At 46.0% G+C, this 26,346-nt stretch overlaps 1 protein-coding gene, 1 long non-coding RNA gene and 1 pseudogene across 3 annotated transcripts; 1 reads left to right on the top strand and 2 right to left on the bottom strand.

The window, feature by feature from the left end:
• Positions 1-1,161: 1,161 nt before the first annotated feature.
• On the bottom strand, positions 1,162-9,948 carry LOC147572991 (uncharacterized). The gene is made up of 4 exons (XR_015245446.1): positions 9,191-9,948; positions 8,611-8,890; positions 2,569-2,720; positions 1,162-1,911 (listed from the first exon to the last, which is right to left on the bottom strand). It is a non-coding gene; the product is annotated as an uncharacterized LOC147572991 (long non-coding RNA).
• LOC112859874 (10 kDa heat shock protein, mitochondrial pseudogene) lies at positions 1,928-2,444 on the bottom strand (annotated as a pseudogene).
• Positions 9,949-10,098: 150 nt separating the features above from the next.
• Positions 10,099-22,793, top strand: KCTD7 (potassium channel tetramerization domain containing 7). 2 transcript variants are annotated; one of them, XM_086692057.1, is made up of 5 exons: positions 10,099-10,508; positions 13,604-13,773; positions 16,672-16,850; positions 17,308-17,680; positions 21,415-22,793. In XM_086692057.1, the coding sequence occupies exons 1-5, from the start codon at positions 10,365-10,367 to the stop codon at positions 21,416-21,418; spliced, it is 870 nt and encodes a 289-aa protein (XP_086548183.1). In that variant the 5' UTR covers positions 10,099-10,364; the 3' UTR covers positions 21,419-22,793. The 2 variants fall into 2 exon arrangements, with proteins under 2 accessions (XP_086548183.1, XP_086548181.1); XM_086692055.1 differs by lacking the exon at positions 21,415-22,793 and having other exon boundaries at positions 17,308-21,171.
• The last annotated feature ends 3,553 nt before the right edge of the window (positions 22,794-26,346 follow it).

Raw genomic sequence — 26,346 nt, 5'->3', positions numbered from 1 at the left:
GGCACACTGGCCTGAAGAAACAGATGCTGTGCTGTTTCCATCCCTATTGACGTTCCTTCTTCCACAAAGCTTGCTTTCTTTCTGGCCCGAGCACATTTCTTTTGAGCCCTGTGAGGAAAAGCATTTCTGTTTCTTAGATCACATCTATGAAGATGACTTTGTGAAATGTTGTGATTTGGTGACATCAAACGGAACTCCTGTCGAACGAATGAAAGCTGGCTGGAGTAAAATTTGAAAGGAGGTAACAGTAAGGGACCAGGTAGACGTGTGGCCTATGACTGTCAGAGAGCTTCCTGGAGGAAGCAGAGCCATTGGCCACAGACAGCAAGTGAACCCGCAAAGCCAGAGAGAGGCTAGTGTCCTCAGTGGCCACGGGAGGAGCTTGGAGAGAGCATCAGCCGTGGAGAATCATAGAATTTAAAAAAGAGGGGAAGAAAACCTTAGTAATCACTTAAGCAATCAGTCTAGTAATACTTATCAAGAGCTTGGTGTGGTCCAGGCCCCATGCTAGCCATTTTACATGTTTAAACTTCTTTAATTTTCATAATTACCATCTGAGTTACTACCTACATTTTACAAACATTGGCTCGGGGTGGGGGGGGGGGGTAAAAGTACCTAGTACAGCTAGTGACAGGATACAAACATAGACAACCTGGCTCCAGAGTCTACACCCCAACCACTACTCTGCATCTCAATAATCATCTTTATACTAGAATAGAAACTTGCCATTAACATTGAGTTGCAACTGTTTTAAGGACCTCCCTTGTACTTAGTAATTTGCTAGGTATAATTGGGTAGTGTGCCAGGAAGTATAGGCAGATTACTGCCCTTGGGAATTTATGGTCTTGGTAAAAATCAAGAAAACTGCAAATAAAACAATTATTTCAGGTTCTAACAAAATATATACAGTATCGCCTACCAAAACCTGGCTATATGATAGGTAAGTATTGGTCTAGGAAAGACTCCACTCAGTGTTACCCCCAGATTTGTATTTCGAAAGGAACTATAGATCCTGGGGCTGTCTGGGCTTTTCTCTGGCAAGGTCAGTATTTTCAGCATTGAGTTCCCTTTCCTGCTTATTTGTCAGTCTCCACTGCAGTCTTCTGCAGGGACTTTAGGTCTTTGTGTAAAGCAGAGCACTCCTTCCTTAATTATTCTGAATTGGGCAAAAGAGGTAATTTTATTCATTTTAGGTTTAAATCCTAACAAAGCAGTTCATTGTTCGAATATTGGGTGGGTGTGTATCTGAGAGACAAAGTAGTTTTGTTAGAGATAAAAATAAATGACTTTGATTCTTCCTTTGGGGTTGGTTATTTCCAAAGATCCAAAATTGAATCATTTTCACAATAAAACCACTATTTTTGTTCTTCCATATTGTAGAAATGGCTTTTAAGGCCTTACCCTGAGAAAGCCTAAAATGCCCTCTGTTGGCCAAACATGGAATGACTGCTGAACGTTCAAAAAAGTTTTCAAGTTGAAAAAAAAATAAGGAAAATGTGTATCATGCATGTGTGCTTTGCGTGTGTGTGAAGCTTTCTCTACAAAACTGCTCATTGCAATATAGTTTGTGAAAACAAAAAAGTTGAAGCAATCTAGCAAAAGGGGTATGGGCTAAATGAATTATGGTACATCCACAAAATAGAACTCAGCTAATATATATGGTGTTGTAGAAAAAGACTTAACACAGAAAAATGTTCATGTTACATGAAGTGAAAACTTGATATCACAAAGCTGTTTATTATGATCCCATCTTTATCATCTAAAGGACGTATAGGAAACTAAATAGAATAGCTAAGCCGATAGACATCTGAAAGGACGTGTGCCAAAACGTTCAGTGTTCTCAGTTCGCAGTTCTCTCTTGGTGGTGGAAGTGGGGATTCTTGTTTTCTTCTTTCTTCTTAACTCTCTTTTCTAAACACAATCAATAGGAATTATTTTTGTAAAATAAGAAACAATAGTGAGTTATTTTATTTATTACTACGTTCTTGGATATTATTAGCTTCTTATAAAAGAGACATGGAGAACATTTACAGGAAAGATTTCAGAACCTCAGTGGAATGGGCAGCTTCATGTGATGCCATGTCACTAGCGATTTATTTATTTTAGTCTACATACTTTCCAAGAAGGTCACCATCTCTAAATAAGAAATCATCCTTGTGGTCCAGAACTAGTTTGGTGCTTCCATATTCTGGGAGAAGAACTTTATCTCCAACTTTCGGGCTAACTAGTTGAATCTCTCCACCCTTCCCTGTAGAGCCTGATCCAACAGCTACTACTGTTGCCTGCAGTGCTTTTCCTTGAGATTTTTCTGGAAGCATAATGCCTCCTTTTGGTTACAGTTTTGGCTGCACTCCTTGCAACTAAAACTCAAGGAGGGGAAGAAACTTTCTAAATGCCTGTCCTGCGGTGACTCTAGCTGCCGCACCTCCCACTCTGCTCTCATGCCACTGCCATCACAAGGGGACCCCCCCAAAACACTTTTTTAAAAGAAATCAAGAGATGGAACCCCGTAATCCTACAGTTAAAAAAACTGGGATCTCGAGTAGCGAGATGTAAGTGGTGACTTACCCAAAGCTACACATCTGGTTACACTTAACATTGACTTTCAGTTTCTCTTCTAGTGAGTCTCATTATTTATCCAGTTCTTCTGATGAAAAGTTAGTAATCTTGATACTCTGACACTTGGCTATCGATTGTTCTTCACAAATGAATCATTGAGACTTGAATCAGAAATGAAGCAGAAATGAGCTATTAGGACATTTATATGGAGCACATTTGAAAAGATCACAATGCAGTTAGGATGGATTTATTTCTCTTATACAGGGTTTGGCAAACTACACCCAGCGAGCCAAATCTGGCGACACCTACCGTATATGTCTTACCTATGGCTGCTTGCTCTCTACAGCTGCAGGTAGAGTAGAGACAAACTATATGGCCTGCTAAGCTGAAAATGGTTCCTACCTGTCCCTTTACAGAGAAGTGTGCAAACCCCTGCTCTTACAGATAATTTAAATCCTATCCTGCCTCCAGATATTTAACTATTTCACTACACCTTAATGTCTCTAGCTAACCAAAAGGACTCTCAGCTGGCAATTCCAAACAAAGGTCAGAATAATCATCAGAGCTAGAAAGTCCCCAAATGGCAAGTTGTTTTTCCCTAATACCCTTTTCCTGCCTCCGAGAAACAACAGGCCCTTCCCAGCCTCAACCCCAACAAACTCTCTGAGCGGGTGGGGACGCCTAGGAGGACAAAGACTGTGGAATGGTGGTGGAGAGGCCCAAAGAGAAGGGCACATTAGGAAACGGTACATTTTCTTAGGGTGCAGGGGATTATATTTCCAGCTAAATTCTTTTTCCATTTGGTGGAATCATGTTGAGGTGACATATTCAAGCTGGGAAGTGCTTAAGCCTGAAATGATAGACTGATGAAAATGCCACACAGGGGCACCTGGTGGCTCAGTCGATTAAGCACTGGACTCTGATGTCAGCTCACGTCATGATCTCAAGGTTCATGAGATCAAGCCTTAAGACGGGCTCTGCCCTGACAGTGTGGATTCTCTGTCTCCCTCTCTCTCTCTCTGCCCCTCCCTCCTTTCTCTCTCTCTCTCTTTCTCAAAATAAATGAGCATTAAAAGAAGAAAGAAAGAAAGAAAGAAAATGCCACACAAACTGGGCATGAGGTGGGAGGGAGAATTGGGAATGTGGCTCCAATATACTCACCCACCCATGGGATTTGACCATAATGCTTCAGAAGTGACTGGAACCAGCCTCATCTAGAGACATAAGGGGTGAGAAAGTAATATGCAATAGTAGGTAGGACAACGATGGGCCCTCAAACCACATTCATAAAACACCGTGGAATTCTCATGTTATTTTTGTATCTGTTTCATATGTTATTTTTGTTTTATAATTAATAATTGAAAATATAAAACAAATTCACCAAAAGCCTACATGCAAGGAGCTTGAGGTGAGAGCATTTCAGGGCCCATGTCCTCTTGCAGTGAAGATGTCCATGGTTACCAGTATACACCCCAAACCAAAGAGCATTCCCTTAATGTTCACTCTGGATAAGACTCCTAGGCCTTCTCACAACATGAGGGGGAGCTCCTTCCCACTAGCCAAGAGTGATGGCATTCTGGAATTCTCTACCTCTTTGATATTAACAACAGCAATTCATGCCCCTGTGTACTACTAATACCAATAAAAGACAAGAGGAAGAAATATATGGAGAGGTAATAGTTTGAATGTGATCACAGCACAAATTCCTTTCAGCATTCATCTATTGAGTCCCTACTATGTGCCATGCATTGTACTGGACCTTGTAGATATTACAGGGAGTAGTAAGACACCAAAATGGACGCCCCCACCCTGCTTTTTGACTTCCAGGAAGGTAGATATTGGGAAGTCTGCTACAGCCACAGCAAAAAGGAAAAGTTTTAATGCTTCCACATTCAAGCTTGCCTCCCAAAAGAGCAAGAATCATGGCTTCTGACTCAGTGTTCACTTTTCCTCCTCCAAACCTCAAGTGCTTTGATCTGCTTGGTGAAAGTAAGGTCGCTCGTGGAATCCAGGATACAAAGTACTCTGGGGAAAGTAGCTTTTAGATTTTAAGCTTCTAGCATTCAGTGAGCCACACTTAAGAGGGATCAGAAAAGAGGTGAGAAAGACAATCTAAACATCAGTCACATTTACCAAAGCGGATGATAGGAAGAGAAGTCCAGGCTAAGAAATAGCAGTGGTTAATCAACAGGGTACACCAGAGGCTTGGGGAGAGCTGACCTGGGGTGAGAGCAAGTGGGCCATGAGCCAAGCTTTTGTGCCATGGGAAGCTGTTGGCAAACAACCTCCTCCTCAAGGCCAGGAGAGCAAGGGAAGGCCAACCATCTAACTTCATCCTGTCAGTCATGATGTTTCTCCCTTTGTGCCAGTGGATAAGAAACAAGGAGTTGTGGGGCACCTGGATGACATGGTTGGTTGAGTGTCTGACTCTTGGTTTCAGTTCAGGTCATGATCTCACAGTTCGTGGATTCAACCCCCATGTCAGGCTCTGCACTGACAGCTGCGGAGCCTGCTTGGGATTCTCTCTCTCTCTCTCTCTCTCTCTCTCTCTCTCTCTCCTCTCTCCTCTCCCCTCTCTCTGTCCCTCCTCTGCTCGCTCTCTATCTCTCTCCCTCAAAATAAATAAACATTAAACAAGGAGTAGAGAGAATTGGGGGAAATAAGGAAGGATGGGAACACTTGGTGGAAAAATGCTGAGTTAGGTTTTGAACATGGTAAATTTGAAGCACCCTTAGGGACATCCAGTTAGAGATGTCAAGTAGTCAGTTTTATGTACAATAAGGGTATAAAGTCCAGGAGAAACAGCTGTGTTGGAAATTTAAATTTGGGAATCTTTAACATATAGACTGTGGTTGAAACCATGGTTGAAACCATACCTTGAGAGTATATGTAGAATAGGAAAGAAGCAAGCCAAGGGCTAATTCTGGGATCCAATGGCTCTGAAGAGGTAAGATGGTGAATGAACCCTGCAAAAGAGACGGGAAAGAGATGAAGGGAAGGGGAGGGGGGGGGAGGGGGGGAAGGGAGGGGAGGGGAGGGAAGGGGAAGGGAAGGGAAGGGAAGGAAAGGCTCATGGAATTCAAAGGAGGAGGGGGTTTTAAGAGACTCCACTGTGGTATGATCTAGAGAGTTCAAGAAGGACAGATGGTTGGGCTTGGCAGTTAGAAAGCCATGCTGATCTTGGGGAGAGCAGTTTCAGTGATGGGTGTGAAACCTACTCTGCAATGGGGATAAGGAAATAGAGGAAACAGTATGGACACTTGTGAGAATACTCGCTACCATGGGACAGAGAAAGAAGGTGTGCTACCTAGAGAAGGATGCAAGATTGAAGAAGAATTTTTATTTATTATGATGGGAGAAACTGGCACATAATATAGGCTGCAGCCAAGAAAACCATACAGAGGAAGAGACCAAAAATTCAGGAGAGAGAAGGGTTAACTTATAGAGCAAGTACAAGTTAGAGCCTCCTTGGGGAGATTTAGCCTCAAACCCAGAGGAGATGGTTAACTTGAGGGTGAGATGGTAGGAAGTTGAGGAAGTTCTTCATGCCTGATAGCTGCATTACTCTATGCAATAAAAGCCAAGTTTCCATTTGCTGGAAGGAGAGGAGATATCCTGGAGTGCAGAGGGGCCTTGGAAAGAGTAAGTTTGGAACTAGAAAAGGAAGCTGACTTGGATATTGACTGGATTTATTGTGGTAATCTTTTTTGCAATTTATACAAACATTGAATCATTATGTTGTACACCCAAAACTAATATAATGTTATATGTCAATTATATCTCAACTAAAGAAAAAAAGAGGGGTGCCTGGGTAGCTCTGTCAGTTAAGCGTCCAACTCGATTTTGGCTCAGGCCATGATCTCGTGGTTGAGAGTTCGAGCCCCACGTCAGGTTCTGCACTGATAGCATGGAGCCTGTTTGGGTTTTTCTCTCTCACTCTCTCTCTCTACCCCTCCCCTGTTCATGCGCTCGCTCTCTCTTGCTCTCTCTCAAAATAAATAAACATTAAAAATAAAAAAGGAAAGAGCTGACTAGAAGAAACACATGGACAGATGGCCCAGTGGCACTGCATGAGTTAATCGTGCATTTATAGTGGTATCTAAATTCATATGGTGATGGCACTTATCCAGAGATACAGCACAGAAAGCTGATGGGTTAATCTAATGGGTTTTGTCCCGTGGTCAGGTGCTGGCAAGGGAACACAGGAAGACATTCCCTAGGGAGATGTTTAGATGGATATGTGGGGTCATGGTAGGATAGGGGAGAAAATAAAATCAAGTGATTTTATTTTATTAGCTACCTGAGAAAAAAGGGTGAGAGGGCAAGGGACCATCAGTCTTAAGGAAGTAGAAAAGCAAATAAACCAGTTTTGGGAGAAAGATAGAATCTAGAGATCAAAGATCAATTTATTGGAGTTAAAACTTGGAAGGTGGAAGACTTCTGGGCGCTAGCAAAACTCCTCCACAGAGTATTTCCACTCCCCCCCCCACTCTTTTCTCTTTCTTTCTTCCCATTCTCCCTTCACTTCACTCAGAACCATGCTTTTTTTCTTCACTCCTCTCTGAAACAAGAATACCTTTAAAGAGCTTTAATTTTTTTTTTTCAACGTTTATTTATTTTTGGGACAGAGAGAGACAGAGCATGAACGGGGGAGGGGCAGAGAGAGAGGGAGACACAGAATCAGAAACAGGCTCCAGGCTCCGAGCCATCAGCCCAGAGCCTGACGCGGGGCTCGAACTCACGGACCGCGAGATCGTGACCTGGCTGAAGTCGGACGCTTAACCGACTGTGCCACCCAGGCGCCCCAACCTTTAAAGAGCTTTAAATGGAGGAGTGACATGATTTGATATGAAATGTTCAGAGCAGCAAGAGACATTAAAATAAGATTTGTAGCAGCACTGATTGATACAACACTAGGAAATAATTAAATATTCATCAGTGGCATGGATAACGCGGCCTTTATTTAGTCTAAAAACAAAAATTAAGCTGCATTGCTCAGTGGTGTCGACAGGGGTAGTTAAACTTGGAAAACAAGGAAATGATTGTCAGAAAAGTAAAGATGCTGGTGACCTCTGGGAGAATGGAGGTTGTCTTCATCAGGGAGGACCCTTGGAGCATGTAGGGACTGGTAATATTCTAGTTCTTGATTGAGTAGTGGTTTTATGGGTAGCTCGTTTATAATTATTCTTCAAACCGTACATATATAGTTTTGCACTTTGCTGTATCATATATCCTAACTAAAGAGAAAACATGCATGGAATGATACATACGATATATAGGAGAGGGGGGATGAAATTAGGGAGGTATGTGCAGACACAACTGTGTTTGTGATATAGCATTTCATGAGCAGGGAGCTAAGTATTATCTATAATTTTTATGTGTCTAAAACATTTAAATCAAAATGAAAACTGAAAAGGTGATATGGAAAAGAAGATGGATGCTTTTACTTCTGTTTTCATTTCCTTTCTGGTTGTTAAATTATTCAGTTAGTTAGAATAAGGAGGGAAAATTCAGTAGCTGAATCAGTACTCTAGAGATTTGCCAGCATTCAGTTCTTTTTGTTAGGGAGACATGGAGAATGGAATCCAGTTACTAATCTCAGGGCTTGATCTCAGGCCTGTTTGTTTGGTTTACTCTTGGAGAAGTGACCCCAGAGTACACCTGCCTGTATTCCGACAACAGCCCCCACCTCTGCGTGAGTATGTGCTACTCACCCCATCCTTCTCTTAAAGGCTCACTGACCCTTCCCTGCAGCCTTCATGTGAACTGGCCTGGAAGTCATTCCACTGTTGGGTGGGGACAGCTGCTGCCAGCAAAGTGCCCTGCTTTCCCAGAAAGCCTGTTCCAACCCCTTTCCACTCATTCAGCAAGTCCTCATTCCAGGCTGCTGACCTTGGATCCAACCCCCCCCCCCCCCCGCCCCACCAAATGTGTAAACAGAAACAACTGGGAAACTGTATTACTAAAGGAAATCCTCAGCAGAAATGGAAAATGAAAACTCCAACACATTCAGAATGCAATGTAAAACTAGTTACACATGGATTTCCTCACCTCCCGAGCCTCTGGGTCTCCCTTCTCATTCTCTTTATACAGGCTTTCCTTAAGGAGTTGGAAAAACTGTCTTCCTGACTCAGTTCTGTGGTTTTCTCACATGGATTCCTAGGGTGAGGGGAGGCCACCCGGGAGGGTGGAGAAATGGAAGGAAGCTGGTCCAGGTAACTCCATGTTGAGTGAATCAACCCGGGATCTGCTCAGACTTCTTGTTAGGTAAGATAATAAAATCCTCATTTAAGCCAAGTTTGGTCGCAGTTTCTGTTACAGCTGAAACGTCCTAATTGTCATGGGACAGAAAGAGGAAATTTTGTTATACATGTCCTTGGGAAGGGCTAGAGAGAGTAGTGATAGATAAGAGAAAGCCTCAAGGGGCCCTCTTTAGGGCAGTGCCACTCCAAGCGTGGTTCATGCACCTGCAGCATCAGGATAACTTGGGAGTTTGTCAGCAGTGCGAATGTAAGGGCTTCACTCCAGACAGACCAAATCAGATTCTCTGGAGGTAGGACTGGGACTCTGTATTTTAACAAGGTCGCCCTCCAGTGATTTCGATGCAACTGATGTGGGAGAAAACACTGACCTGGAACACTTCTCCACCTGGGAGTGTGATTGGTCCAACAGAGGAAGTGCTGTGTGTGCCTCTAGCTCATTGCCCACCTCTCTGAAGCTGTTCCAGTCTTCTAGGTCTCAATTGCCTTTTCTGTCACAACAGTAGGATCAGATGAGGAACTGGGTGTAAAAATGGTTTGAAAGAGCTCAGAGCGTGATGCCTAGGAGAGTCAGTCCCTGAGCTGACCCAGCCCCTCCCAGGGGACACAGCCTGAGGCTGCAGACAGTATGTCAGCTTCTTTGGGTGGGGCCTGTGTCCATCCGCGGAGGAACTGGCACGTAGAGGATGGAGAGTCACTGTCATTTTTAACTGAACTCAGGTGCTCTTATTTTGAGGTTTCTTCTTTTCGGGTTCCTGCATGAGTCCATCAGGAAGGACTGGAAACCCAGGTTTTGCCCTTGTGGCCTGTGGAGGGTCGCCCGATCGCAATGCTGCCCCTCCTCTCTCACAACCTCAGCCGTCCTCCCGCCACACCCTCCGCATCCTCAAGACGTCCTCCCGCCGCCACCTCCACTGAGGTGACCTGCTCCTCCCCTCCTACGGATTTCCCCGGCCTTCGACGCCCAAGGAGACACAAAACCCACTGCCCTGAAGATAGAACAGCTAGTTCGAGAGCCCTGCCTGCTGTCTAGTTACTAGGCGTCGACTCCAATGCGGGAGCCACCCTCCGAGCCAACGAGGAGGGTCCGCGTAGATGTGGCGATCTCGCGCGCCGCCCTGTGCGCCGGGCGGATAGCGAATGGAAGGGGCGCGCCCGCTGGCCTGGGGACTAATCAGAGCAGGGCAGGCAGGCAGGTCCGGCTCCCAGTGGCCACTCGGGCGCAGACTCAACGCGTTGCCTGCTCTTGGACTGGACAAGCCTCCTGCCAATCAGGGGCGGAGCAAGAGGAGCCTCGGCCAATAGCGGGAGGCGGCCGGGTCAGGCCGGTGGCCCTGCGATCCGCGCGGTGGTCCGTGAGCCCGTTGGCGCTGAGGGAGTGGCCGCCCTCCGGCTCTCGCGCGCTGCGCTCTCCACCCCCCCCACCCCGCCCCCGGGCCCGCCCGTCGGCCGCGCCGCGTCATGTCGGGCGCTGCTCGGCGCTAGTGCCCGGGGCCGCCGCCTCCCGCCCGCCTGAAGCCGCGCCCACTGTCCAGAGCCAGAGGGATGGTGGTAGTCACGGGGCGGGAGCCAGACAGCCGTCGCCCGGACGGTGCCATGTCCAGCTCCGACGCCGAAGACGACTTTCTGGAGCCGGCCACCCCGACGGCCACGCAGGCGGGGCACGCGCTGCCCCTGCTGCCCCAGGAGGTACCCGGGGGGTGGGGCGTGGGAAGGGGCGCAGAGGGAGAAGCAGGTGCCCGGCAGAACTGACCTTGGGGTGTGAGCAGCGCCGAGGCTGGGGTCGGGGGGGGGGGGGGGGGGGGTCGGGCTGAGGGCGGCGCCAGAAGAGCCGAGCTGCCCAGCCCACTCATCCTCCTGTAAAAGGCACAGGTGTGTCTTCCTGTCCCCGGGGGGCACCTGATCTCCCCACCCCACGCCCCCCTCTTTCAGTGTTCACTCACTGCACGGTTGGTTTACTCCCACCCCTAAGTCCCATCATTAACAACTAGAGGAGGGAGGGTAGTCTGTGGGAAGGGAACCTTGGAGCCCCAAGAGATGAGAGTGTCTTCTAGAAACTCAGGGAGGAGGCCTTGGTGGTTGCCCAGACCCAACCTCCAGCTGCCCAGAAAGTGGGGTCAGGGACTCTGTGCAGATAAGAAGCAGGCTAATTAATAGATGTGTCCACACTCACCTGACACCTCCATGGCTTTCCTTCCCACTGGTCTTGATGTGATAACAGTATCACATTTAGAGCTGAAATGTCACTCAAGAGAAGGGGAAAGAGAAGGGAAGGTGGGGCACTGCTGGGAGCTGAAGAGGGAGACAGAAGGTAGGAGCTAAGGTAGTGCTGGATGTGGGGGCCTGTGGGGTGTGGAGGAATCCTAGGAGAATGGACAGCTCCAGAGGGGCAGGGCTGGGCCGGGGGTGGCTCCTCCCCTGGGGATTAGAAGCCTGTGCCCTGGACATCATGAAACACAACAATGAGCACAACTCTAGAAGTACTCTTTGCAGTTGGGGGGGGGGGGGGGGTGCGGGGTGGAGCCGTTAGAAACACTGTGGTGCTTGCTTTTCATGCACTGTCATTGGGGAAAGAATGGGGTTTGAGACAAAGAGGCAACACCCAGAGACTGTAGGCCAGCTCCCCCCCCCCCCCCAGATACATTGTTCCATGTGAGATCCAGAACAGTTTTTGGTTGCTTTTGTCTCTGTGCCTCAGTCTTTTCAGCTCTACTGTGGAGCAGACACTTGGATTGGTATGAGATATCCTTGGAAGAGGTGTAAAGAGCTCCAGAAATGTAAAGCATTCTTATCTCAAAATATTTGAGTCCTTGCTATGCACCTAGAATAGTTTTATTGGAGCTATAGACTAAGTAGAAGGCATTTGTTATCCTTTGGTTGCAGAAGAGTAACAGTGCATACGCACAGAAGAACTGTACATAACCTTTCTATTTCATGCATTCATTCACTCATTCATTTAATGCACACTTGGGTCTTTGCTGCATGCCAGGCACTGCACTAGGCTCTGGGTAACTTTGATTTAATGTATTTTTATCCTACTTTAGTTCACAAAGAACTTTTAAAAAGTTGATATTATTTTATTTATATGTGAAATCTAAAAAACACAAAAAAACAAACAGAGCATAAATAGACCCATAAATACGGAGCACAAGCTGGTGGTTGCCAGAGGGCAGGAAGGGTGGAGGGATGGGCAAAATGGGTGAAGGGAGTGGGAGGTATTTGCTTCTAGTTATGGAATAAATAAGTCACGGGGATAAAAAGTACAACATAAGGAATACAGTCAGTGAAATCATAACGGTAATAAATGGTGGCGGGTGGTAGCTGCACTTGTAAGCATACCGTGTAAAGACTTAACAAATCACGGTGTCATACACCCAAAACTAATGTAACGTTGTGCGTCAACTACACCCAAAAAAATGTAGGAAAAAAAACTGGAAGGCTGGGGGAAAGGACTATCTGGATAAACATACACTGGAGCCTTAGAGATGTAATATTGAAAAGTATGCACTCGGACAAAATTTTAGTCAATCTGGAGGTTGTGGGAAAATTAGAGAGAACTGGCTTCATTTCTTTAAAACCACAAGCAGTGAAAGATATTCCCACCCTCCACCTCCCCCAAAAAAGGTCCTGAGTATTTTAGGGAGACCCTAGAACTTCTCCTGGCAAATCTATACCATCATTCTCTGTTCTTCCCCCTGCTCTTGCCTCCGGAACCTTAGCTGGACGGGGGACTGATCTCACTCTACAGATTAAGAAAGAAGCAGTGAGGTACAAAGAATGAGGAGTGGATGCCTGGAATTGTTCCACAAACACCTATGAGCCCTGCTGCGGGTGGCCTCATGATTAGTGAACAAGATGCCGTCCCTGCCCTCAGGAAGCTTGAGGTCTAGAAGGGAGAGCTGACAGAGGAAAATAACTGCTGGTGTACCGTGCTAGGCGAGGAGGGTGTGTGGTCCATGGTGAAGGCACGATGGAGGGAATGTTCAGTTAACTCTGTCTTGGGTGCATGTGAGGAACAATAGAACAGAAATGCTTACAGAATTGGGAAACTTAAAGAGAAGCTTTTATTTTATTTTTTAAGAAAGAGAGAGTGTGCGCATGTGCACACAACTTGGGGACGGGCAGAGGGAGAGAGAATCTTAAGCAGGCTCCACACTCAGCATGGAGCCCAGCGTAGGACTCCATCTCACAACCCTGGGATCATGACCTGAGCTGAAATCAAGCTACCTAACCGACTGAGCCACCCAGGCGCCCTGAAGAGAAACTTTTAGAATGCGCGGATGCTGCTAACCTATATGGTGCCTTGGTGTGTGTTAGAGAAAGGACACACAGCTGGGCTAGCAGATCACTCTCAGATCGGTGTCCTTGTGCAGTGAACAACATACACCACACACGGGGCAAATGCATTTGCTAGATGGACAAAGGGAGAGTGGAAAGAACATTCTGGACAGAGAAGACAGCATGAGCAAGGGCATAAAACTGACAAATTCAGGAAGTGGAAAAGAGGACAATGACGGCTTTGAACTCCAGAACAGCGATAGCAGAATTGGGGTGGGAAGCCTGATTTAATGGCTGGGGGGGGGGGGGGAGGAGTGGGTAGGACTTGGCAACTGATGAGTGTGGGGAAAGAGAGGAGAGAGAAGAACATTCAGAAAGACTCCTGGATTTTAGCGTTGGGTGACTGAATGGTGTAGCACTAATAAGACCCCAGAAGACCACAATCAGAGCAGCCTCTGTTCTCATTCCCCAATGCCTGGCTGAAAGTGCCGGTGGTTCCTTTCCAGTTTCCTGAGGTTGTTCCCCTTAACATTGGAGGGGCTCACTTCACCACACGCCTGTCTACCCTGCGGCGCTATGAAGACACCATGCTGGCGGCCATGTTCAGCGGGCGACATTACATTCCCACAGACTCCGAGGGCCGGTACTTCATTGACCGGGATGGCACCCACTTTGGGTATGTTTCTCCCTCTATGATCAACCTTATAGTTCTAGTAAGTAGGACCTGGGCTTCAATATGGGGCTTTGGTATCTTCCATTAATACCCAGAAAAGAAAATAGCAAATGTACTGATGGAATTTAATAAATGTGCTTATTGAATTGGATCAAAAGCCATAGTATCTTTCCCAGAGGAGACAAGGACAGCCAGAGAGAGCCCAGGTGCTACACACTGGCTGGATGTGATGAAATTGGAGACCAGGAAGTTGTCATCTGTATGGAATAGGTGTGATGCCACCTATAGGCAGGGGAGCCCCAAAACAACTTCTTGGAGAATATCCTCAGATTCAGATTCTGGGGCTCCACATTGCCATTAGGGAGGGACATGGTGTATGACCGTGGTTCTCAGACTTTCTTTGATGGTTTAAAACAAATGAACAAAAAAGGTGAAGGAAGGGCCAACATATGATTGCCATTTTTTAATTTTGCCAAGAAAAGCCTTTAGAAAAAAACAAACAAACACCTTCAGTTGTGACTGTCATTTTAACGCTAAAACACAGAAAGACACAATCTCAAAAAAGAAAATAGCCCTTCCCAAGGAAAGACTTCTGATACCTTAACACGTAAACAATTTAAAGACTTTATGTTTTAGTTTCCTTGCTTGTGAAATGAGAAATAATTACAGCTGCCTCACAGGCCTGCCATGCCGATTACGTAAAGAGCCTTGGTGTGACCCCTCACCGGGTCCTTCCAGAGCATGTGGCTGAAGCTCTTTGCCCCTTCAGTCTAACTTTGGAGATGACTACAGAACTAACATGATTCTTGACCTTCAACACATTGGCTAAGGAGTCAGAAAGTCTTCAACCACTACGTATCTGTGCTGGCCTCCCAAGTAGGATCGCCTGCACTGGGAGAAAGGTCATTTTTATCCTCAGAAAGGAGCCTCTGGTCATGCAATTTGCTTTGAAGCATCTGGGTTTCCCCATTGGGCTGTCAGCTGCCTCCAATGCTGAGAAAACAAAGTGTCACATCGCTCTGCAGAGCTATAAAAAGATTTTTGTTTGCAGGCTGTTTGGGGGAGGAAAGTGCTGGCCCCAACTGGCAACTCCCACAGCACTCTTAGCTGGGCCTTGCCCTGGGGTCATGTTTTTCAGAGCAGACCAAGGTTTGCTTAAGATCCTAGAGGACTAATTTGGGAAGGGGTTGTGGGGAGGAAGAACAGGCTTTGGCTCTAAGCTGATGTGCCCATGCCCAGGTGGCCATAGCTGGAGAGGGTCAGAGCTGGGCCAGGGTGTGGCAGAAAGCAGGGTATTGTGGCATTTATCCTCAGGCTGCTAGACTCCAATGGTCTGTGATTCATCATCAGCAGATGAAGTTGCTTAAAGACTCAGAGAAAATAAAATAGGGGCTCAGGGCATTTGATCAGGTACATTTCTCTGCTGGGGCAGCTCATGTGTCCCTAGCACCCACCAGGGAGGCTGCTTGGGTCACCACCTGGGGCAGTTTCCCACTGTGATCAGTGAATAACACTTTGGACTAGAGTCTGGACCACTGTGGGTATGGACTTGGAGTCAACCATGACTGCATCTGGGCCTCTGCTAGCTGTAGCTCCTTGAGTAAGGGTATTCTTTAACCTCTCTGAGCCCCTCTTTTTCTTCATTTAAAAATGGACCTAAGATGGCACTTAAATGTCATTGAAGGGATTAAATGGGGTAACACATGAATAGTAGCTGACCCAGACTAATACTTAGTGAGTGGTAACTGCCGTTACATCATGGTCATAGACAAACTATTGAGGCAACATCTTGATCTTGGGGTTTACTCACATATCTTTACAGAAGTAAAGACCTTGCCACACTTAACTGGCGATGGATCTGATTATGATTACTCTTAGCACCAAAGAATCTGAAGATGGAATTAAAAGAACTGAATTTTTATTTTAAGAAAATGCAGTATGTGATTTTATTCATTCGAGAAACCAATTTGTCCAGGTGTTCAGGGTAGCATTTGCTGTCCATATAGCTACAAAATAAGATGAATGGCAAAGAAATATAGAAAATGGGGAAGGCTACTACATTGCTAGTGGAAACATAAAATGCTACAACCATTTTGTTAAGCATGCGCTTCACCTTATGACTGAACAATTCTCCTAATATTTAGCCAAGAGAAGTTGGTGCGTGTGTCCACAGAAAGTCTTATACAGGAATGTTCATCACAGCTTTACCCATAAGAGCCCTAAACTGGAAACAACTCAACTGTCCATCAGCAGGAGAATGGGTTAAATCAATTATAGTAGATCCAGCCACTTACATGAGTTTTAAGATGAGGCAAAACTAATCTTTGTTGATAGAATTCTGGGATTGAATGAGAAGAGGCAGAGGGAAACTTTGAGGAGATTGAAATGTTCTGTATCTTGGTCTAGGTGGTGGTTATAATAAAACTATACAATTAAGGTTTGTACATTTGAAAAAAAAAGATTTGTACATTTGTTGCATATTAATTAGACCTCAATTTAAATATATATGTCTTAAGGAGCCTAGAATATGTATGTTTCCATTATTCCTATATATACCCAAAAATAACAATACCTAATAAAATAAATATACCTAATGATAATTATAAATGTAATAATGATGATACTGATAATAACAGCTATTAATGCTTATTGAGGACTTACCTTGTGCCAGGTATTTTCTAAGCACTTTTTAATCATTTAATCCCTTTATACCATTACAAGGTAGTTTTTAAATTTTCCCTCATTTTACAGATGGGAAAATCAAGGCACAGAGAGGTTAAGTTCACCTCTCCAAGGTCACACAGCTAGTAGTCTGGTTCCAGACTCTGTGCTCTAACCACTATGTGACACTGCCCAGATCCATTAGCTCCTTCTCACCAACCCTCTTTCCTTCCTGCTCAGAGATGTGCTGAATTTCCTGCGCTCAGGGGACCTGCCACCCCGGGAGCGTGTACGGGCTGTGTACAAAGAGGCTCAGTACTATGCCATCGGGCCCCTCCTGGAGCAGCTAGAGAACATGCAGCCTCTGAAGGGGGAGAAAGTGCGCCAGGCGTTTCTGGGACTCATGCCTTATTACAAAGGTGAGGTATCAACTGCCCAGGGTGGTTGAGGTGTGGGAAAGGAGGGTTGCAAGGCATCTGTGTGTGCATAGGTCGTCACCAAAGAGGTGGGTCTAAGATGTATCTGTATTACTCAGGATCAGAGAGATTTCTGCTTCCCCTTCTGCTCTCCCCTCCCAGTCAAACTGGGAAGATTCAGGTTCAATAGGGCCCACTTTTCCTGTGACATCATCAGATCACATTTCAAAAGGATGATCCTCATTCTATCCTTTTGGTTTCTTTTGCCTTGGAGACCCATGATCCCTGTTTAAGTTTGTGCCTTTCACGGGCCCAGAGTCCCTTCCCCAGGATCTGCCTCTTCCCTGTTGGATCATGCCTTCACCGGGGCTCTCTCTTTGTGCCCTGACGCTGCCTTGCCCACTGCCCCCCGACATCCTGACCCCTGTCCCAGTGATGGGTGCTGTGTTCACCCCCCTAGACCACTTGGAGCGGATTGTGGAGATTGCCCGGCTGCGTGCAGTACAGCGGAAGGCCCGTTTTGCCAAGCTCAAGGTCTGTGTCTTCAAGGAGGAGATGCCCATCACCCCCTATGAGTGTCCGCTTCTCAACTCCCTGCGCTTCGAGCGGAGTGAGAGTGATGGGCAGCTCTTTGAGCACCACTGCGAAGTGGATGTATCTTTTGGGCCCTGGGAGGCTGTGGCTGATGTTTATGACCTACTGCACTGCCTGGTCACAGACCTCTCAGCCCAGGGCCTCACTGTGGACCATCAGTGCATCGGGGTGTGTGACAAGCACCTCATCAACCACTACTACTGCAAGCGCCCCATCTATGAGTTCAAGATCACATGGTGGTGAGTAGCCCAGGTAGGGAACAGAGTCCTATCAGGGAGGGTGTCCATTCCCCTTAGTGGCGCTGGGAGTAAGATCCCTGGAAGGGATACTGACTGCCCCAGACCTGCTGAGGTGAGGACCAAGTCCTGAGGCACAGCTCCAAGGGGACGGAGGTCTCCCAGCTGTACCTCGGGGTCAGGCTCAGGGCTTGTGGCCCACAGGGACCTGGTGCCTGGATTCACCTGACCTCTCCTCAAGGCACAGCAGTCTCTGCCTGAGGCTTAGGGGTCTGGGTAGCTAGGGCTTGACCAGAAAGTCCAGAGAGGTTTTGTCACTCTTGTTCTTGCAAGAGAGTTTCTGCCCTTTTTAGAGCCACGTTACCAAACTGTTGTAGGCATAATCACTTCCTCAACCCTGTTCACGTATCCCTTCCTTGTGCCTAGTGTATAGGTATGAACACAGAATATGATGGGGGGTTTACCCAGGTAGCCACCCCACAGCCCCTGGCTGAAGAAGAAGCATCTTCTCTCCCTCTTCCCCCAGGGATAGTTCCATGCTTTGTTTTAGGATGTGGAAAGACTCTTCCTCCTGGAACATATTCTTCACCACTTTTTGGAGATGTAACCATAGTTGCCAAAGCCATGTACCAGGTTGGCCTTAGAAAAGCACAATGTTTACAGCCCTGCCTTAGGGCCTTGGCTTCTCCTACCTTCCACCAACCTTCCTTGCTTGAAGGGTTATCTTCTCAGGGCTGTAATGCAGATTTCAGAGGTTCCTTTTGAAGATTTCCCTGAATCGAGCAGACAAGTTGCATAGATCTTCTGTTATCTTTGAGATGTAACATCCTTTCTAGAGGCTCAGAATATCTCTTTGGCTGCCATTTCATGTGTTAGCATCCAATTTGTGGTGAACCTCCTTAGATAGAAACCCCCTGTGTTTTTAACCCTATTGCTTTATCCTGCTAATGTTCTCCTAGGAGAGTGTCTGTTCTGAGGAGGCAAAGAAAGGGTTGGGTGGGAGGCACAGCTATCCCGGGAGCTGTAGGAAGATAGCAGCACTTCCATCGTGTTTTACTGTCCCCATTTCAGAGACAGAAAAAGATTCACAAGGCTCTGTTCCCACTGCATTTCCTTCTTGCTCCATGTGCAGACTAGGGTGGTCAGTCGGATGTGGACACACATCCCTTAAAGGAAGAGCCATGCAGCACCAGTAATCGGAACGTAACATTTCTGTGCTGCATTAGAGACTTCTCCATGTGATCGTGATTGTGCTTGATTGTTCCTGGGTGTTTTGTAGAGAGATTTTTTGTATATAAAAAACTAGTGAGGACAGCCTCATTGGTCTCAGTCCTGTGAGACCAATGGTTGGTGATGTAGGGAAGGGGTAGCTAAAGATGTCTGTATCCTTCTAAGGAAGAGAAAGCCAAGCCTTAGGACCTTGGCAGAACTCCTTCATAGGGCAGTGACCTCCTGGCCCTCTGTGGCAACAGGGATTCCAGGGCATGGTTTTGCACTCTTACATTGTGTTCTTATGTGGTGGAACAGAGGTACAGAATGAGATCTAAGAGGAAAGTATACAGTCAGTTGTTCAGGTTCCAAGGTATGCATCCCTTCTATTGTTCTCATCCACAGATGAATCATCACTTTTCTGGAGTTGACTTCCCTGCTTGAAACTTAGTCCAACAGCATGCCTCTTGTCTTGTTCTAACAGAAGTCTTTCATTTAAGTTGCTCCAGTTGGTGTTACTGCCTAATACAGATTCATTTTTAGACAGACACTGAGGCAAGCTATTCAGGAGAAAGGCAGTATGAGTAGAAAGCAGACAATTAATCCTAGTGCTTTCAGGAATCTGGCCTTGGCCCTGTCTCTCTCCCACCCTTGTCACAGAGTATCACAGTACTTGGTTATTTAGAGTCCATGCACGTAGGATGGAGTGATTGGTTTGCTCAAAAACAATCCCTGAAGACAAGCTTGGAGCTGCAGAGATGCTGCACAAGGACACTGTCCTTGTGCCTCTTGCTAGAGACACCCCTTTGGATCCGCTCTGCCCCTGTGTTGTTCTCACAGTGGTGTGTTCTGTGCCATTGTGGGGGAGACAAGGCGCTGGGCCAGTAGACCAGGCAGCGCAGGGATACTGGCAGCCAGCTTAGAGCTCTTTCCAAACGAAGTAAAAGAATTCAGTGGCCCAATTTGGCCATTCTCTGATGAGAAGCCAAGGCCAGGCTGAAAAGTGCTTTTGGATGTGGTGGTGGTGGTAATGGCCTCCAAATAAAGGTCATATCTGAGGAAGAGACTTCTCCAAGTTGTATCCTTTCTCAACTCTAACTGGTCAACTCTAAAGCATAAGAACGGTTGGGTTAGGAACGAGGGCCCCAAAGGATGAACACTTCTTCCCAATCAAAAGGGAGTATATTTTCATAGCATTCTTGTGCATCGTGTTGGTGGGTCAAACCAAAGTGCCAGCCTTTGGAGCTTCCATTGTGTTTGTGGGCACCTTTTCTCCCAGGTGTCATGCTCACGGTTGGGAAGGTGAAAGTTTTAGGATACAGGATCGTGTGGTGCAATAGCAGCCATAACAAAATTCAATAAAAATGAAAAAGTTAATTAATGGCACAAAAAAGATTGAAGCAAAACCACAATGAAACACATCACACCATCCCAGAAGGGGGAATTCTTTGGGTAGCACTCTAAATAGAAGAAATACAGGACTCGTCACCACCCTTATTCTACCTTCGGTTAATTCACAAGGCTGTCCAGTGCTTATCACGTGGCAAGGAGTCAACTGTGCTCTGAAAGTTTCTATTCTTTCTTCCTGGGGCTGAGGATATTCTGGGAGCTGTCTGAACCTTGTGCCTCAGGCTGGTCAGGTGACCTTATCTTCCTGTTCTGGGTTGCTTGTTGGAAGACTAGGAAGAATGACATTTCCAAACCACAAAGTGGGGTGAGCCTCACTGTGCAGTCTTGGCCTCAGCTGGATTTTGAAGAGGTTAAGACAAATGACAACAACAACAAAAAACCAAAAACTACTCACACTGATCCCAGTTAGAATTTCAAATATCCTTCTGCATACCTTCTGTCCATATTTGATTCTAAGTGATTAAGCTTTCTTGGGCACCATTTTGCTGCGACTCTTTCATGAAGGTAGTGGCTGCCTTGTGATCCTTAAAAGAGGGAGGCTCTATTCATCAGAAGCCAGAGTGTGAGAGACTGGGGTGGGAGAGGCACTTTTTGGTATTCTGGAAGAATCATACATGTATACATATGTTAATTGGGAGAAGGGTGGGTGGGCAGGGGTTGAGGAGGAGGGAACAAAGACTGGGTATAGGAACAGGTTGCCTCTGGAGTATGGGAGGTCACCTGGGTCCATTGTCTTCCTTCTGTACGGTGTTGGGTGTTGGGTTCGTGTACATGGTATAACATTTCCTATGTTCGTTCACTCCCTGTCTGTGAGCGCTTTGGTGCATGGAGCCTCAGTACCCTCACGTGGCATTAAAGTAAAGAATTAGAACCTGGGTGCTGTGCCTTTCTTTTTTAGAGACTTACTCTCATCCCTCCTCTGCCCCCCACTGTGCGAGCAAATCACAGACTATGTCTCGATTTCTGCTTAAAATGTGTTATATTTTTAAATACTCAGCTAAATAAAAGAGGCTCTTTCCTGAGACCAGCCCCTGAACTTCTGCCCTGACTTGAAGTTAGAGGGAGATGGGCACCATGAAGGCCCTTCTGCAGTAACTGTAGCCTTGTCTCTGTTCCAGGTAGGAGTGTGCCCACCCAGCCTAGGCTTTGCCCTCTTGTGTTGAGAGGTCTTCAGGGGAAGAAGATACCACAGTTGCACGGTCACTCTGTGGCTAACAGCCATGTCAGGTGGTTCTGAAAGAAATCCCTCCTATCATGTCACCACTTCTTTCAAGGGCGAGATAAATGGCTCTAAGCTTATGTAAGCCTTAGTGGTTAAGACCCTTACTTGAGGAAAATGGATATAAGTTGCCCTTCCTCTGAAAGCAGAGTTTGACACCTTCCTGGCTAATGAGTGTCCTCATCAGGATGCCCCATGGAGTCACTTAATGGAATCACTTTCATGGAAAGGTGAATTCTGACCTGCTGGGTAGCTATGCCACCCTCCAACTGCTTCCTTAAATCTCTGATGATTCTGACTTTTAAACAAAAGCACTGCTGCATTACCCGTGCCAAATGTATTCCCTGACCTAATTACTGTGCACACAATCACATAGTAATGATACACTAATAATACTTAATAAGTTGGAAACTGAAGCTCATGGAGACATAATTGCCTCAAGGGCAGATAGCTAGTAAATGGCCAAGTCAGGATTCAAACCCAGGGCCCTTTTCGGAAATCCTCACAGGTGTTCAACAGAGCCCTCCCTTCTTGTCAGTGGGACACTGACAACAGAGCTCAGTGTCCCACCTCTGAGACTCAGGGCTTCACCCTGCTTCAGTCTGTGCAGATTTTAAAAGCAGATACTCTAGAAGTCATATTAGAAAACTTCCTTGGATGCGTAGGTCTTAAGTAGTCCCTGAGTATCAAGGAGCTAGCTGGGGTCCCCAGGGTGCCGCCCTTCTTAGTAAGGGGCACATGTTTGCTAGATGGAGAAGGACCCTGCTCATGGGCAATGAGTGGAGGTCAGTAGTGGCTCTCTGGCTGGATCCTGGGTATGGCAGGATGATCCGGGACAGCTTGAGTTAATCAGACTCTTGCAGCCTTCTGGCCTAACCACACAGATGCAGCCTGATCATGTGGGGAGTGTGCCTGAGGCCGCGGCCCTCCTTCAGGGACCCCTGACATCAAGAGAATAATTGAATGTGAGGCTCTTTAGTGTGGCTCAGGGGATACTGTGTGCCTGGCTTGGGACTTACCACCCTTAGATCTGGGTCTCAGTCCTGCCTATTTGTTCCTTTGTCATCATTTTGAAGATGATCTCTTAGCTAGCTTTGATTACCTTTCATTTTGATTTGCTTAACTTCTAGCATGTTGCTCAAGCTTGTGTTCACTTACCTTTAACTTCCTGTCCTTTGACTCCTTACCATTTTGTTTTTCCTTTCATGTACTTTATACTGTTCTCTATTTTTTAAACATAATTTTAAACTTTATTTCTAACATAACTTTAAAATAAAGTGCCTACCTTTTGGGATGAGCACTGGGTGTTGTATGGAAACCAATTTGACAATAAATTTCATATATAAATAAAAATAAATAAATAAATAAAATAAAATAAAATAAAGTGCCTATATGAATAGGATGCCAGTGAGCATCTTGTTCTGAGCAAGAGTAATTATGTGCCTTTTTTCCCTTCTCCAGTCATTTCTACAATGATCTTACTAGCTGTGAACATTAGGCATCTCATTTCTCCCTTAGATGAATATCTTCTTCTAAAGTCTAAATATAAGGAAAAACTGATAGTGTTATTACAAAAGTCGTAGATCTGATGTCCAAGCTTTTATCTCCCCCTCCACAAAGCTCCCTTCCCAGCATATACACACAGTAACAGTCAGTTGAGTCTTAGAAACGAGGCAGCCCCATTCCCGATTGTTAAGGACTTCTTCCGTCACACACTTGTTCTTCCTGAGCATTGACATAATCTGAAGATCCTGGGATTCTACCACCTCCAACCGCCTGGAACCAAGTGGAAACAGAACTGTTGTGCACCAGGAAAAAAATCCAACACAACTGTAGGAAGGCTGAGTTGAACCATCTTGAACCATCCAGAAATACTTCATAAAAGGGGCCTATAATCAGATTGTGATGCACCTTTCTCACCCTTCTGTGATCTCAGTAGCAAACTGAATCACCCTTCCACAAACCATGACTTTTAGAAGATTCTCTTAATTTATTATAGACCCTGTTGGTTTTTTTTCCCCTATATTAAGTGACCTTGGCAGATGGCCTAGCTCCAGTAGATCTTTGGAATAGATGTATACATACTTATCTCCTTTATTAATAAAATTAAGAAATAGAACCCCAAAAGCACCACAAAACTTGGAGCTTGACCTCCGTTAAAAGAAATTTATAAGTTAAGAATTTAGTTGAAATCTTTATTCTTTTGTTATTTTTGTAAAGGGATTGGATGGTATCCTGAGTAGGTTTAAGTCCCTAGAATGTTATCATGAGTAGGTTTAAATCCCTATAAATGCCTTTTTTAGTGTGTTTTTCAAAATTACATCCTTATCTTCAGCTCTGCCTCCGCTTACTCTGCCCCAGGGACCCATCTTTGTGTGTACGTGTCATGGGTGCCTACTGTCCCTACTCTTACAATGTCATTTCCATCTCTCCACCCCCTCCACCATCACCACCCCTCCCCCAGCTCACGACTGTCCTGTCTTTGGCATTTTAAAGCTGGTTGCCTACTTCTGGCCCTGCCTCATCCAGCATTTGGTAGCCAGCCCTGGCAGTGATGCTTTGTCCAGCACTGCCCCCAAACTTCTTCTCAGTCAGTTAGGTGCTCTTTGCACTGAGGTCCCTGACTTTCCAGTTCAGCTTTTTCACCTGGCTTGGTAGGATTGAAAGAGCCTTTTTTCAGCCCTTGTCTTGAAGCTCTGTATCTATTTCCACAGGGGCAGCAGAGTGTACTTGCAGGACCCCACTGAACAGATAAGTTAATTTCACCCTCCTCTACCCTTGGAAGGGATAAGCAAAATACTCTTCCTGGAAACTATGTTCACCAAAACTTCCTAACAAAGATACGGACTTCCCTGGTGAGCTGACCATATCCCTATTGGCCGAAATAAGGAGGCATTATTCACTTGGTGCTCCCAAAAGTCCAGGCAGAATGTATCTGCCCCCAGACATATTCAGACAATGTTCCACCCAGATGCTTAATTTTATACTTCCAAATGCAGCTCTATTTGGAAATTTCCGTTGGTTCAGAGAGGCAAAGGAATCCTCTCTGAGGATTGAGGACATTGAGGAATCCACTCTGTAGTCACCTGCAGGAATGACTACATAGGCTGGACCACTTAGCCTAGAGGATTCCACTTACATAGGCTGGACGTTTAGCCTAGAGGATCCCACTGAGATGGGGTTTATTGTCTGATTTTGAACCCTGTCAGTGCTGTTCCCTGCTGGGATGGCAATCCTGACTGCTTTATAGCAGCAGCACCCCCTGGGACAACCTAGATTTGTGGATTGAGATCCAGAGGCAGAATTTCCAGATAGCCCAACCAAAGGATCCTCATGATAATGTACAAGAAAATAAAGTTTTTTAGGTGGAAGGCTCTCCAGATACTCAACTTTGCCCCAGGATTTCTGGGATTTATAGGCAGTAACCATTCATTCATGATCCTCAACTTCCTCACTTGATCATCCTGTCATTTTAGGAAGGAGCTTCACCTGATCCTCACTAAGGACCCAGAATTTCAATAGCTAAAAACCCTTTTCTCCTATCCTGGTCTTACACCACCAAGACACACTTCAGTGCCTTGGTAGGGGTCAGAAGGAGGCACAAGCATGGGGAGCCTCTGTCCCTTGTTTCTATATCTCCATGATGCTGGTATTGGCAGGCCAACAACCTTTGTAGGTGTGAGAGTTGCAATATAACCAACAGATTCAAGGTCTAGAGATGGCATGTGAAAGAACCCCTTAAGGGATGTCTGTCTGCAGGAGCCTGGAGTAGTCAAGGTGAAACTGGGAGCTTTGTCCACACAGAGAGGGCAGGCCATGTTTTTCAAACGTCTTGACTTCAGAAGGTGCTCCATTTGCAAGACCACAAGAAAGAGGCCAGCAGAGCAATTCCGGCTCTGGTTGCAGCTGACTGAGAAGCCATTGCAAGCTGCAGGTAGGTACCCACATGCAGCAGAAGCCAGCCAAAACCCAGCGCCTGCCAAAGTGGACACAAAAAGGGACTGTCTCCCCTTACAATGGCTGACTAGGGTGACAGGAGAGGAAACTGAACACAGGTGCTTCTGCTCCATCCTGTTGCTATCCCTTGTGCCTTTATATCCCACCCATTGAAAATGGAAAATAACATGGAGAATTCTTGGCACCTTATATTTGACACATCAGTCTAGGCTGTCTCCTCCTTGCATGATCTTGCCTGAAGTGCAATGAGTCATTTGTATTAGCCAAGAGAAAAAAAACATGCAGCTATCTGAACAACTTATATCTTTAATATAAATAACTATTAATTATAATAGGATTGGAGTAACGAGGGATTGGCAGTAGCGAACTATAAAGAATACAGGAATAGCACACGTAGGAGCAGCCACTACCCCCAGAGCTGACAGAGAGAACACTCCTCCCAGAGCTGATATCCAGACCTTTTTGGAGAGGGGATAGCCATGGCTAACTGAATGGTAGAGAAGTCACTGGGGTGCTATGCTGTTGGAACTTGCTGGAAATCCACCCTCTAGGGTGCTGGCAAAATCTGTTCAGAGAGGTGTTCTGCCAGAAGCACTCCACTAAAAAACCACCCAAGGCGAGTGCTGGGGAAAGCTGCTGGCCTTTTTGTGCCATTGACTACCATGCACTGCAGGAGCTGGGTGCTGGAGAGGCGGGGCTGGGAGCAATCATACCAGAACCGGAAAGGAAATGTCTTTCTTCTTGGCAACATCTCACCAATGTCCTCTACTAACAAAGTTTAATATCACATTAGTTGGCAAAGGAAAAAATATTCAAAGGTCCCAACCCAATTTTTGCAGAAGCAATGAAGGATGAATATGGAGCTAAGAGGCAG

Source organism: Puma concolor, chromosome E3 (assembly GCF_028749965.1).
Source record: "Puma concolor isolate L17-30 chromosome E3, mPumCon1.1.hap2, whole genome shotgun sequence".
NCBI classification, from domain to species: domain Eukaryota; kingdom Metazoa; phylum Chordata; class Mammalia; order Carnivora; family Felidae; genus Puma; species Puma concolor.
Note: the sequence above shows the minus strand (reverse complement) of the source record. Positions and strands in the feature narration are given on the sequence as shown.